The following is a 12832-nucleotide window of genomic DNA, read 5'->3' on the forward strand; positions in this document are numbered from 1 at the left end:
TTTAAGAATATAATGGAATATTCTACGACAGCAATCATGGTGTGGTAGTACTCAGATTAGATGAGTGAACGTGTGTCATGTGTTTTGCCTGCTTCTTGCATTTCGCCTGTTTGTTATTCATGTTGGCATCACTGGTCTTGGCTTTGAAGCCTTGCTCTCCTTGCTTGTGTAGCCTTAGGCAGATCAGTTGCCCTGTCTAGGTCATTATTTTCTTCATGTCATAAATGACAATGTTAAGAGTATTTGCTCTCTTAGATTCCTTCCAAATAAGAGTCCTATTAAGCTGCTAAGTTCTGGTTTGTTTTATGTGAAGGAATCAGCAAGCATGGTGCTATAACTGAGTGAAAAAATTACTTAAGGAATGGTCTGGGTAAAGAGAAGGGGCTGGCATGAGAGAGCATAGGGAAAGAAGTGTGCCCAGAAATACCTTCAAGCCACCCTTCCTCAGGGACCTTCCAAATACTGAAGCCATTTTATTTCTGTTTGCCATCTCATTATGTCCTTTCTATTCCTTTCTGGGAATGATGGAGCTACTTCCACTCTCCTTGGCCCACTAAATGTACTCTTCTTTTTTCCTGGAAATAGATTCAGGGAAAATCCAAACTGTTATAGATAATGTGTGTGTCTTTACCTACTATAGTGAGTGTGCCCTATCTGCTGAGCTAATTAGGTGAGAGTATAGACCCAGCTCGTAGGTGGGACACAAGGCTAAATCATTGTCTTGGCCCTGAACCCTCAATTTGTGATTGATCACTGTCCAGTGGGCATGCCAGGAATAGCCAGCTGGCCAGGAATCTTGGCATCTAGAAGGATCTCTGGAGGCCAACTCTTTGGAAAACAAATACTGAGAAGTATAAGGGTTCTGTTATGGGAAAAAGGCACCTAATGTAGACCAAAACTAGTGCCACGGGCAGATAGTCCGAGGTAGCTCTGACCGCTGATGGCACTTCCTTTCTACAAGCCCAGAGCAATTACCTCTTTGTGCTCCACACTGTCACAAATGGTAGCTCAGCTGAGTGGGTCATCTCTACCTTGGCCAAGAAAGGAGGGGAGTTAGTAGTCCAAACTGCTGTGAACCTATCCCCCCTTTATCACTTAATATCTTTACTGTCTGATGCACCAAGGAAGTTCCTTAGGGCTTTAGATATAAGACCTGAAGACAGGTTAAAGGGAGTAGAAAATCTTGAGCAGAAGTTGGGAGTGCCATCATCACCCTCTGATCTTTAATACTACGCATTCAATTTCTTCCACCTTGTTCTCTCCTGTTGACACAGATTGTTCCATATGTCTCCTCGACACACCTCCCATATTCACATTATGACAATATGCTCTTATTGTAGGTTATGTTCTGCCCAGCCGTGTGACAGAAGAGATGCTGTGGGAGTGTAAGCAACTAGGGGCTCACTCACCCTCCACACTGCTCACTACACTCATGTTTTTTAACACAAAGTAAGTGAAGAATGGGAGCCTGTATGTTGGGTAGTAATTGCACTTAGGGAGACACAGAAGAATGGGATGTTATTGCTTATTAGGCAAGGTTTTCTTCCTGCCCCACCGCTTGGGTGTTCCCAAGAGAAAGAGCCAAGATACTGATCAACCGAGGTCAGGATCTGAGAGGAACCCAGTTTGTTTCTGAAATTGTTAATTTGTTTTTTAGAACTCAAGTTTCTCTGTGCCCCTGGGTGGTGAGCCAGAATCTGCCTATATAGCTATTTAGGTTCCCTGGCATCTTTTAAAATTTTTTTGTCTGACCTCAGATACTTCTCTGAGCTATTGTGGTCAGTGGGTGAGTAAAGTTGTCCTTCCTACATCCTTCTCATGGGTGTCACATTTTAATATCTCCTTACTTTATGATTTAGGTACTTTCTTTTGAAAACAGTAGACCAGCACATGAAACTGGCCTTTTCCAAAGTTTTACGACAGACAAAGAAGAACCCTTCAAATCCCAAGGATAAGAGCACAAGTATCCGGTATCTGAAGGCACTTGGCATACACCAGACTGGCCAGAAAGGTAGGGAGGTTGAGCCTTTTGAGTAATAGCAAACCCTGTCTCCTGTTGTGCTGTGACAGGACGTATTTGGGGATGACTATAGGCAGAAAGTAACCCACCTGCTCTGGTTGTCCGCTACCCTTCCACTTTCTATTCCCCATTTTGCTGATCTGCTGCAGGTAGCAACTGAAAATTGATCCTTGTCAAATCCTGTAATCTTTAAACCCACTTCTGCCCAGCCAGGTGAGAAGCTCTAACTTTATCCTTGCAAAAAAAGCAAGAGTTCCAGAGAAGGCAGTGTGAGCTCCATGCTTCTTCCTAAAATGGTGAAAGGAGATGCCTTCTGGCTCATGATCTGAGGTGTGGGTGTGCATGGGCTCGAGTTGTCTGTGTCTTTCTCTCAAACTGCGTTCTAGCCAGACCTGCCGAGGAGTGGTCTAACACAGTCTGTGGTGGGGGCGGGTTTTGTAGTTACAGATGATATGTACGCCGAGCAGACTGAGAATCCAGAGAACCCACTGAGATGCCCCATAAAACTCTATGATTTCTACCTCTTCAAATGGTGAGGCTTCTTTCTCCGTTTGTTGGGAGGGGAGAATTTGCCTGGGGAAAAGAATTCTCATGACTGAGGTGTTTAAGGAAGTTTTAGATCCTTCCCGACACTGTAAGGTTAAACATTAAATAACACAAAGAGAAAATATTTTCATTTTTAAAGTAGATTTTTATTGATAATGGGTTTTTTTTACACTACCCAGATTTCTTCTTTATGACAAAATATCTTAAAAATAAAAAGAAGAGGGAAAAAAGCCAAAACTGATGGATATATTAAAAAAAGTCAGATAAAATGTTTTCTGGTACAGTTTAATAGTTCCATGAAGTACAGTATTTCTGCCATTGTGCCATCACTCTTTGCTCTCCTTTTTTCCCAGGGAACAAGGAATCCCATGGGATGCAGTGCAGGGGTGAAGGTATGATCTGGTCTTAATATTTTCCCCTTTTCTTCAGTCCCCAGAGTGTGAAAGGCCGAAATGACACGTTTTACCTGACCCCTGAGCCAGTGGTGGCGCCCAACAGCCCGATCTGGTATTCAGTCCAGCCAATCAACAGAGAGCAAATGGAACAGATGCTTACCCGGATCCTGGTGATACGAGAAATTCAGGAAGCTATTGCTGTGGCAAGTGCCAGTAACATGCACTGAGCATCTCCTTTCAGCCAGGATGGGGAGAAACGAGGAAGAACCGTACAGACATTCACACTAAAGAAGAGGCCTCAGTTTGTTTCTTTTTTCTTATTTTTATTGGTGTAGTTCTGAAGCCCTTTTAGGCTGCTTCTGTTGAAAAGAAAATATAAAGTAAAACCTGCCCACCACGCATCATCATACACAGTAACAGATTGTTGTGCCTGCCGGAGCAATATGTTTCGAAGAAAATTGGACACCCTGGAAAGTTGCTGGCTAACTTTTTTTTTTTTTTTTTTTGTGCTGGGGCCTGGGGAAGGGGCCTGGACTGCAGAGGAGAAAATATGACCCCTTCCTCACCTCCAGACAGAACAGAAATTATGATGGATCTCCCTTCCTGCCCCCGGGTGCCTGCCATGCCTGCCTTCCCCAGGGGCCTGGCTGGCTTTGCCTGTCGCTGGTGTAGCCATGTTCTTTTTCTTTCTTTGTGCTCAGACATTAACTTGGCATCTTAATGGAAGAAAAATAAGGGGAGAGAACTTCAATTATGATTTATTAAAGACAATTTCTATTCAGCCCCGTTAAGAGAAATGACATTTTAGATGTTAAAGTAAAAACTTTACCATGCTTTTTTTTTTTTTTGGGCCTAACATTGAGGCCTTAAAACTTGAGGCACATGTGCCTGATGGAATTCTTGTAACATACACTTGTGTATCATATAAAGATACAACACTGTTTCTCTTATGTATTCTTACTCTAGTTGTTTATTAAGAATGACAAGCACGTCTTTTCAACATGCTATTGAACAACGCGTCTTTATTTGGGGAGGGAGAGCAAAGAGTGGGGGCTAGGGTTAGGGTTGTTTGATCTCCTCCAGGTTTGCCATTTAGTAGCAGTAGAACTCCAGTCCTCTCCAGTGGTTATTTCTGAAGGGAAGGTCACAGAATTTTGGAGCTGAGCTATCATCTACTCCCACCTGATTGTTGAGGCTTGAAGTTAGCCAGGCTCACCCAGAGGCAGGGCTGGAGGGTCACCTATGTCTAGGATGAAATACTGTGGGAAGGAAAGTACCTCCTTGGGGGCGACTAAGCATTATGTTTTATGATTATTTCTCACTCTCCTGAGACATAGAAATTATTTCTGAAAACATTTGGGGACACAAGTTTTTTTTATGCTAATCTGAAGAAAAGGCCCTTCTCCTCCCCCCAATTCAGTAACTCATTCCCCTTCTCCCAGTGTTGTAAATGAGCGCTAAAGCGCCATGAGAAGGCTGTTAGACAGAGGAGCTGTGTCCTGCTTGACGACCGAGATAGGGGAATGACCCGCCCGGAAGAGGAACCTTTCTGGTCACCCCACACCCCACACGGCCAGCCTCTGTGCCTGCTCTCGTCTGATCCACGGGAGTCAGTTCGCAGGGAGAGGAACCACAGTCGTTTATGTTTTAGGTTTCTGTCTGTTGACACCTACAGACACCGTTCTTACGCCTGTGTTCCTAAATGACCACCATTTTATTTGGCCTTTAACACTGCCTCTTATAGTCTGTACCCGGAATCTCCAGCCCGTCTTACTTTTATGGTTGGATGGGTAAATATTTGCAGGCCGGAAGTTGGCCAGCCTTCCGCAGTGGGATTTTATGTTGGTTCTGGGGCTGTTCGGTCCAGATAAAAGCCACTATTTACACAGCACTTTAAGGCTTACAAAGTGCTTTAGGAATATCACCTCGTTTCATCCTCACAACTCTGAGGTGGACGGTTAAGGGATTTCCCTAGGTCACAGCTGGTGTCAGAAGTTGGATTCGAACTCAGGGCCTCCCGGGTCTAGGCTCACTTCGCCCTTCTCCGAGCTGAGCCCCTGAAGATCCTCACTAATCTGACCCCACCCGCAGCCCCTCATGCCACTCGTTTAAGCAGCCCAGTTACCCCCCTTCTTGCTGAGACAGGGGCAAACATTTGAACAGGTACGCAGTACCCCACGCCCCCAAGCAGCAACTCCGGATTACTCCTTGGGCTAGCAGGGCCCGGTGGGAACGCCACGGTCCTGAACGCTGAAGCCGGGCTGGGCGGGGCTTCTCTAGACTGCTACATTAGGGAACGAGGGAGAGGGAGGGGCGGCCGGGCTGGGCGGGGCTTCTCTAGACTGCTACATTAGGGAACGAGGGAGAGGGAGGGGCGGCCGGGCTGGGCGGGGCTTCTCTAGACTGCTACATTAGGGAACGAGGGAGGGGGAGGGGCGGCCGGGCTGGGCGGGGCTTCTCTAGACTGCTACATTAGGGAAGGAGGGAGGGGGAGGGGCGGCCTGGCTGGGCGGGGCTTCTCTAGACTGCTACATTAGGGAACGAGGGAGAGGGAGGGGCGGCCGGGCTGGGCGGGGCTTCTCTAGGCTGCTACATTAGGGAACGAGGGAGGGGGAGGGCAAGCCGGGGCCGGGCTGCGCAGCCCCAGGAGCCCGGAGGCCCCGCGGTCCTGGACGCGTGCCCTGCGCCCAACGTCACAACGCCGAGGGCAGAAGCTCGCGTGGAGCCCGTGCCTGCCGCTCTCCACGGCCGAGGCTTAGGGCCCGACCAGCGATCCTCCCTTGCGGCCCCGAGCTCCGCCTTACGTTTCGCCGCGCTCTAGAAGCGCCGCTCCCTCCCCCACGCCCGGCGCGTGTACCTTCTGCGCGAGCGCCATTTCGATCTCAGCAGGCCCCGCCCCCGCGCTGGGCGGGGCGTGCGCCCAGGACGCCGCCGTTCCCCGCCCGGACGTAAGCGCGCTGCCGTGCCGCCGCGGACACGCTTCGCACGTTCCTGCGCCGTGACGCAGCGGGCGGGTTTATATCGGCGCCGCCGTGCCTCCCTCGGCCTCTGCGGGAGCAGTGTCTAGCCCACGCGGCCCTCCGCGGCTCTCCCGCCGGCCGGCCCGCCTCCTCCTCCCCCTCCCCGTCCCGTCCCCGCCATGGCAGACTATCTCATCAGCGGCGGCACTTGTTACGTCCCGGACGATGGGCTCACGGCGCAGCAGCTCTTCAACTGCGGGGACGGGCTCACGTACAAGTGAGGGCGGGCTCGGGCCGCGGCCTGCGGCGGCGGTGGCGGGGGGCGGCACCGGGGCGGCGGGGCCGGGCCGGGCAGGGCGGGCGGGGGCCGGCAGGGGGTCTGGCCCGCGTGCCTCCGCCGGGCGGGCGGACGGGCCGCAGCGGTGAGGTCAGGGGCGGGCCAGCTCGGGCCCAAAATATCCTTGCGGCACGTGGAGCCGCCGCTGGAGCCGCCCCTCTCTCGTGCCTCCTTGCAGTGACTTCCTCATCCTCCCGGGCTACATCGACTTCACCGCAGACCAAGTGGTAAGGGGGGCCCCGAGCCCGGGCGGTGGAGGGGGCCGGGCCGCCTCGCCCCGCGTTGACCCGGCCGCTTCCGCCCCCAGGACCTGACCTCGGCGCTGACCAAGAGGATAACCCTCAAGACGCCCCTGGTGTCGTCCCCGATGGACACGGTCACGGAGGCCGGGATGGCCATCGCCATGGCGGTGGGTGCGAGTGCGGGAGGAGAAGCGGGAGGAGAAGCGGGAGGGGCGCGGGCGCCGAGGGCCGGCCTGACTGCTGTCGGGGTCTCTCCGCAGCTGACGGGGGGCATCGGCTTCATCCATCACAACTGCACCCCGGAATTCCAGGCCAACGAGGTGCGCAAAGTGAAGGTCAGTGTGGCGGGGCGCCCGGGGCTCTGGGGTCCTCCAGCCAGGGAGGGGCGCAAAGCCGCTTGGCGAGCCGGCCCGTTGTAGACGCCCGCTCTTGTGCCTCCCTTCCAGAAATACGAGCAGGGCTTCATCACCGACCCTGTGGTCCTGAGCCCCAAAGATCGGGTCAGGGATGTGTTTGAAGCCAAGGCCCGGCACGGCTTCTGCGGAATCCCAATCACGGACAATGGCAAGATGGGCAGCCGCCTGGTGGGCATCATCTCCTCTCGCGACATCGACTTTCTCAAAGAAGAGGAACACGACCGTTTCCTGGGCGAGGTTTGCTGTTGCCCCTTGGGCAGGGACTGGGCTTTGTGTGAATTTTTGTGGCCCTGCCCACAGTGTGGGGAGGGCAGTCAGGGCTGGAAAAACTTGGGTCAAAGTTGTGATTTTTGTTATTTTCAAGTGATACAAGTCTGGGCAGGGCATCTTACCTCTAAATCTCTGTTTCTGTGTGAAATGGGAGTTAACATTTCCTACCAGACAAAATTGTAAATTTCTAAGTACCAGAGAAACGGGATCTCTGATTGAGAGTTATTGGCAAGGGAGTCCCTGAAGGATAAGAAGGTCTGGACCCCTTTGTGTCTCCTGGGTACCCCAAGATCAACGTCTCTGTTTGATCAGATCATGACCAGCCGGGAGGATCTCGTAGTGGCTCCTGCAGGAGTCACACTAAAAGAAGCCAACGAAATCTTGCAGCGGAGCAAGAAAGGTGAGGGTGGGGCATACGAGCCATTGGGAGAGGGATGTGCGATATTCTGGTTCTCCCTCCATGACTGGTGTCATTTCTCCTGCTCCCCAGGGAAGCTGCCCATCGTGAATGAGAAGGACGAGCTAGTAGCCATCATCGCTCGCACGGACCTGAAGAAGAATCGAGACTACCCCCTGGCATCCAAGGACACCAAGAAACAGCTGCTGTGTGGGGCAGCCATTGGTACCCATGAGGACGACAAATACCGGCTTGACTTGCTGGCCCAGGCTGGTGTCGATGTGGTCGTGCTGGTGAGCAGGGAAGAGGGTGAGGGGAAACGGGGCCAGCCATGTGCTGGTTTGGCTGCTGCCAAGCTGCCAGGATTAACTATAATTTTCCTTCCCCATCCTAGGACTCTTCCCAAGGAAACTCCATTTTCCAAATTAACATGATCAAGTACATCAAAGAGAAATACAGTAATCTTCAGGTTATCGGTGGCAATGGTGAGGCTGGGTGGGGCAGCAGTCAACCTTCTTGGGGTTAGTCTTCTCTCCCCTAACTAAGTGCTGGGAGCCCCAGTGATTTTGGCTTGGTCAGGGGCCAGATTCCACTCCTGGAGTTCTGGGTGAATCTGAGGACTACTGGAATAGGCTTGTTGGGGTCCTTTCTCTGAAGGCTCTGTTGGGGTTGAGGAGAGCCCCACTCTGAGGAACTTTATCTCTCCTCTACAGTGGTGACAGCTGCACAGGCAAAAAACCTCATTGATGCTGGAGTGGACGCTCTGAGGGTTGGCATGGGCAGCGGCTCCATCTGCATCACACAGGAAGGTGAGAGCAGGACTTCTTGTGGTGTCCCCAACATCCCCAGGGCAGCAGTGGGATTTCTGTAGTGATGGTTCCCTCAAGGAGTGCCCACTCAGCTGGCTTCAGGCAGCCAGACAGGTTCCTAAGGTCTCCTTTGCCCAGCTTTTGCATGGCTGAGGCCTGGATGTCAGGGGCCTAAAGTCCCACTTAAGGCAAGGGGATTCTAGAAAGGGATGGGAACAAGACTAGGCCTTTGCTCTTCTCTTATTGGCCACATCCATGGGTATATATAACAGCTTTCTTCACCCCAGTAACACATTCATCCTTCTGACCCCCCTCCCTGCCAGGCCTGGTCTCACTCCTGCTCGCCTTTGCTCAGCTCTGCTCTTCTCTCTCTAAACTCTGGTCTGTTTGTTTTGTTTAGTGGCTCCCAAGATCCCTCCAGACATAAAGTCCCACAGCCCTAAATGCCCTTCTACTGTCACGGGCACCTATAGTAAGTCCGGCCTGGCCGGCCCAGGCCCCCTGGCTGACCACTGCCCGGCTGCTTGGTTGACTTTGTAGCTGTAGCTCCCTGGGTTTGTGGCGCTGACAGTGTGTGTTGGGGGGAGGGGGACTCATTGATAGGCAGGATATCTGCCTTGGGCTGCCCTTAGATGGAGCTCCTAGGCCCCTTCCCCCTCTCCTGTATGCCCCTTTCTGAAAGAAAGGGACTCACTGGTAACTCCTCCACAACCACCATCATCTGAGGTTTGATTTGATTTAAGTCCCTACCCTGCTTAGAGTTACTTTCATTGACTAGGTACACTCCCTCCCTTCCTACAAACCCTGGCTAAGCCACCATCTTGCCTCATCTCCTACGGAGGGAAAGGCCTAGGTGTGGGTAGAGCTGGCTTCAGAGGGAGGGTTGTGTAGCTGAGGCTGTTGCCTGCTGTGTGACCACTAACAGTCTCTCCATCTTGTGCCCATGGCCGCCCTGTAGACAGAACCTGGTGGGAGCTGGGGTTAGGGATCTGATAGGAAGGGCAATAATGGGACTGCTCTCAGAGGTCTCTTTACTATCCAGTCTCTGTCATGGGAGGGTAGAGTAAGTACTTGTTCTTTAGCGAGGAGGTCTGCCCCAGTCTTGCCGAAGGCCTCGCCAAGGGCACTTGGAGTAACTTAATCTTGGCTGCTGGGGTGCTAGTCCCACAGATCTACTCAGCTGAACTTACTGTTTTCTCTGTCTCCTCTCTTAGTGCTGGCATGTGGGCGGCCTCAGGCAACAGCTGTATACAAGGTCTCAGAATATGCACGGCGCTTTGGTGTCCCGGTCATTGCAGATGGTGGCATCCAAAATGTAGGTCACATTGCCAAAGCTCTTGCCCTTGGAGCTTCCACAGGTAAGCACTCGTTGGATCCGATGTAAAAAGTACATTGGGCTTAAAATTCCAGGTCTGACTTCTCTTATGCAAATCTCAATCTCTGGACTTCGTTTCTTCTGTAAAATCCAGGCTTTTGACTAGATTATCTCTAAGGTTCTTTCCTGCTTTAAGTCCTATGTGAACCAGACAGGCAGGAAGCTACTGAAAAAGGTCGTGAATTAGGCCTAGAGTCATATGATCTGTACCCTGTACACGGGAAGGCTCTATATGCCATGGGCACAGGAAGGGGTTTGCTGAGCGTAGGCTGTCTCTCCCTGCAGTGATGATGGGCTCTCTGTTGGCGGCCACCACAGAGGCCCCTGGTGAGTACTTCTTCTCTGATGGGATCCGGCTAAAGAAATACCGGGGCATGGGCTCCCTGGATGCCATGGACAAGAACCTCGGCAGCCAGAACCGTTATTTCAGGTGAGGGAGGCTAATGAGCCAGCTCCACCCTGGGGCTGAGGGAGGGGTCTTTGAAGTCATAACTGTCCTGGTGACCTTCAGCATCTCAGAGAAGAGTGTTTTCTTTAAGAGGGAAGTGGGTGTGAAAGGAAGGAGCTGTTTCTGAGTTTGCTTTTCCCATGGCTCTTGGCTGAGACCTCAATTTGCCTCTTTAGAAGATGAGGAGGCAAGGGAGGATCCCTGGCCACTTTCAGGCTGTAGCCCCCAGCTGTGCTATAGGGTGGATGGGCGGGCCCTTGGAGCTCTGCCTTCTTGTCATCCACAGTGAAGCAGACAAAATCAAAGTGGCTCAGGGAGTGTCCGGGGCCGTGCAGGACAAAGGCTCCATCCACAAGTTTGTCCCCTACTTGATTGCTGGCATCCAGCACTCCTGCCAAGATATTGGTGCCAAGAGTCTAACACAAGTCAGGTAAGAAGGGTGGGCCTTGGACCCTCCTGGGGAGAGCTGTACCCCAGGCTGGCCTGGGGGAGGGAATAGGGACACAGCTTATGCTGCATCCTCTGACTCGTGCTGACTGATAGTCCTTGTTCCTCAGAGCCATGATGTACTCAGGGGAGCTGAAATTTGAGAAGAGGACATCATCTGCTCAGGTGGAAGGAGGTGTCCATGGACTCCATTCGTAAGTGTCCCAGATCCCATCCACCCTTTTCTTGGGCCGCATGCGGGCACATCCTAATGTTTTCACACAGTCTTTTCTTCTTGCCCTACAGGTATGAGAAGCGGCTCTTCTGAGAAGTGGCCTTGTTTGCTTTTACTGCCTCTCACCTCTCCCTCTCTAGGTTTTTCAATAAAAAGCTGGATGTAGTGGTCTGTGGCCTTTGTCATGTAGAGCAAAGGGGAAAAAGGGGAGTAGGGGCTACGTTAACACAGGGCAGTTTCTGCCATCTCATCGCTGGGATGTCACTCTACCTGTGCCAACCCCAATCACTCTGGGAAGAAGCCTGCTCTGTGTAAGTCCAATATCCATTAAACATTTATCGAATACATAAAAAGACAGGCCCTACCCTCAAGGACCCTCACATCTAAAGGTGGAAACAACACCGAGGAGGCAGGAAAGGTTGGTGAGGGAGCTACTATGGGATGTCTTTTTCATGGAGCTGAAACCAGGCAGGGCAGCAGATGTAAAGTGGAGAGATATACCTCCATGGAAGAAATTGCCTGTGTTTAGCCTAAAGGAGAGGGTGCCAGGCTTGATCACTGTCTTCAGGTAATTGCTGGACTATGGGGTAAGTGGGGATTCATTTATGTGGCTTGGTAACAGTGGGGGAAGATGCCAAATTCAACACCATAGAAAGAAAAAGTGCTAAATCATTAAGAACTATCCAGAAGTGGAATGCACTACAAAGCAGTTAACTCTCCATCCTTCAGGACATCTTCACAGAGGCTAAACAGCTACTGACAAGCAGGCCCACTCAGAAACGAGAGCCAAAATGTCTGTTTTGTGTGCCTGTCACCCAGGAGGCACTTACAGCAAAGTGCCAGGGTACAAAGACGATAACGACCAACCTCAACAAAGACTTTTTCTCCTGGAGGGACTCGGCAGACCACCACACCTGAGACATGGAAAAGTAGAGGATACCGAACCAGGGCATGGGGAGGTTGTGGCAGCCCCAGAAGCAGAGAAAGGCAATGCGTTTGGGGTCTGTTGGAAGAATGAGGAGGTAGTGGGCCTTAAAGAATTCTAGGAATAGAGTGGTGGATGCTCTGCATTTAGGGGCAGCAGGGGCCACCTAAGAGGAATACTGAGCTTGGAACATAAGCCAAAGGAAAGGAGTAGCAGGAGAGAAGGCTGGCATCAAACACCAACCACCAAGAGACTTCCCCAGAAGAAAGAAGGCCAGACCTGATGGTGAAAAAGGCAAAGACAGGCTTTACCAGCCTGATGGATCTTAATTCTATCCAAGCATATGGCAGTGTTCCCTTTGGCAGCACCCTGCATGTCTATACAACTACCTCATGTTCAGTTGGCTTCTTTTACTTCTATGAAGGGAATCTCATGCCACACTTGTGGTCTCACAAGCTAGCCTAGGTCTTAAAGGGTCTCTAATTTGGCTCCCACTGCTGCCCCAAAGGTAAAATCTGACTTGATACTTGGGAGGCAGTGTTGTATAGTGGATAGAAAACTGGCCAAGAATACCTACTGGCTGTGCGACCCTGAACAGAGCTCTAGACAGCGTCTCCACGTAGCACAAGAGGTGCCAACCTGCACTGGCAGAGTCTCCTTTTCTAAGAGTAGACACAAAGCTGTCATCTCTCGTGGCTGGTTCCTTCTCTGCTGCCTTCTTGCATTCCTAAATCTCACCTATAGACCAGTTCTTTGCCTCTTTGTGCGTGACCCCTTTTCAACCTGGTGAAGCCTACGGACCCCTTCTCAGACACGTTTTGTTGCCTATGTTTATAATGAAAGAAATGCTCTATTTCAGAAGATAAACTTTTTTCCTATGCAAATTTACAGACCCTCAGAGATTTATAGGTAACTTGAACCTCAGTTAAGAACTCCCAATGTAGACCCTGTGCTGTGACCCTTCTGTTTATTTCTCAAATACCTAGAAAAAGCTATCAGGACACACAACCCCCTCTACATCGTTTTGTCTC

The 12832-nt window shown here is 51.3% G+C and overlaps 2 protein-coding genes across 6 annotated transcripts in view; both read left to right on the forward strand.

Moving 5' to 3' along the window:
• QRICH1 (glutamine rich 1) overlaps positions 1 to 3963 on the forward strand; it is a 76672-nt gene extending 72709 nt beyond the window's left edge. For both annotated transcript variants that reach the window (XM_072651602.1, XM_072651592.1), the window contains exons 7-10: positions 1341 to 1449; positions 1860 to 2011; positions 2462 to 2552; positions 2996 to 3963. In XM_072651602.1, coding sequence (XP_072507703.1) covers positions 1341 to 1449; positions 1860 to 2011; positions 2462 to 2552; positions 2996 to 3188 — 545 coding nt within the window. In that variant the 3' untranslated portion in view covers positions 3189 to 3963. The remainder of the gene's footprint in view (positions 1 to 1340; positions 1450 to 1859; positions 2012 to 2461; positions 2553 to 2995) is intronic.
• Positions 3964 to 5861: 1898 nt separating this feature from the next.
• IMPDH2 (inosine monophosphate dehydrogenase 2) lies at positions 5862 to 11041 on the forward strand. Of its 4 annotated transcripts, none has more exons than XM_072651626.1 (15): positions 5934 to 6198; positions 6437 to 6485; positions 6566 to 6667; positions 6761 to 6835; positions 6947 to 7153; positions 7499 to 7586; positions 7677 to 7876; positions 7978 to 8068; positions 8297 to 8392; positions 8793 to 8864; positions 9607 to 9750; positions 10053 to 10197; positions 10502 to 10645; positions 10773 to 10856; positions 10927 to 11041. In XM_072651626.1, exons 1-15 carry the CDS (start codon positions 6101 to 6103, stop codon positions 10967 to 10969), a joined length of 1638 nt encoding a protein of 545 aa, XP_072507727.1. In that variant the 5' UTR covers positions 5934 to 6100; the 3' UTR covers positions 10970 to 11041. The 4 variants fall into 4 exon arrangements, with proteins under 4 accessions (XP_072507751.1, XP_072507727.1, XP_072507734.1 ...); XM_072651633.1 differs by having other exon boundaries at positions 10948 to 11041; XM_072651650.1 differs by lacking the exon at positions 8793 to 8864 and having other exon boundaries at positions 5862 to 6198; positions 10948 to 11041.
• Positions 11042 to 12832: the final 1791 nt, after the last annotated feature.

Source organism: Notamacropus eugenii, chromosome 1 (assembly GCF_028372415.1).
Source record: "Notamacropus eugenii isolate mMacEug1 chromosome 1, mMacEug1.pri_v2, whole genome shotgun sequence".
Classification (NCBI taxonomy): Eukaryota; Metazoa; Chordata; class Mammalia; order Diprotodontia; family Macropodidae; genus Notamacropus; species Notamacropus eugenii.

Excerpts from the sequence above, each read along its gene's own strand:
- IMPDH2 (XM_072651626.1), top strand. The coding sequence starts at position 6,101 with ATGGCAGACTATCTCATCAGCGGCGGCACTTGTTACGTCCCGGACGAT. Across the intron at positions 6,486-6,565 it reads ACTTCACCGCAGACCAAGTG|GACCTGACCTCGGCGCTGAC; the intron begins GTAAGGGGGGCC and ends TTCCGCCCCCAG. Across the intron at positions 10,646-10,772 it reads AAGAGTCTAACACAAGTCAG|AGCCATGATGTACTCAGGGG; the intron begins GTAAGAAGGGTG and ends CTTGTTCCTCAG.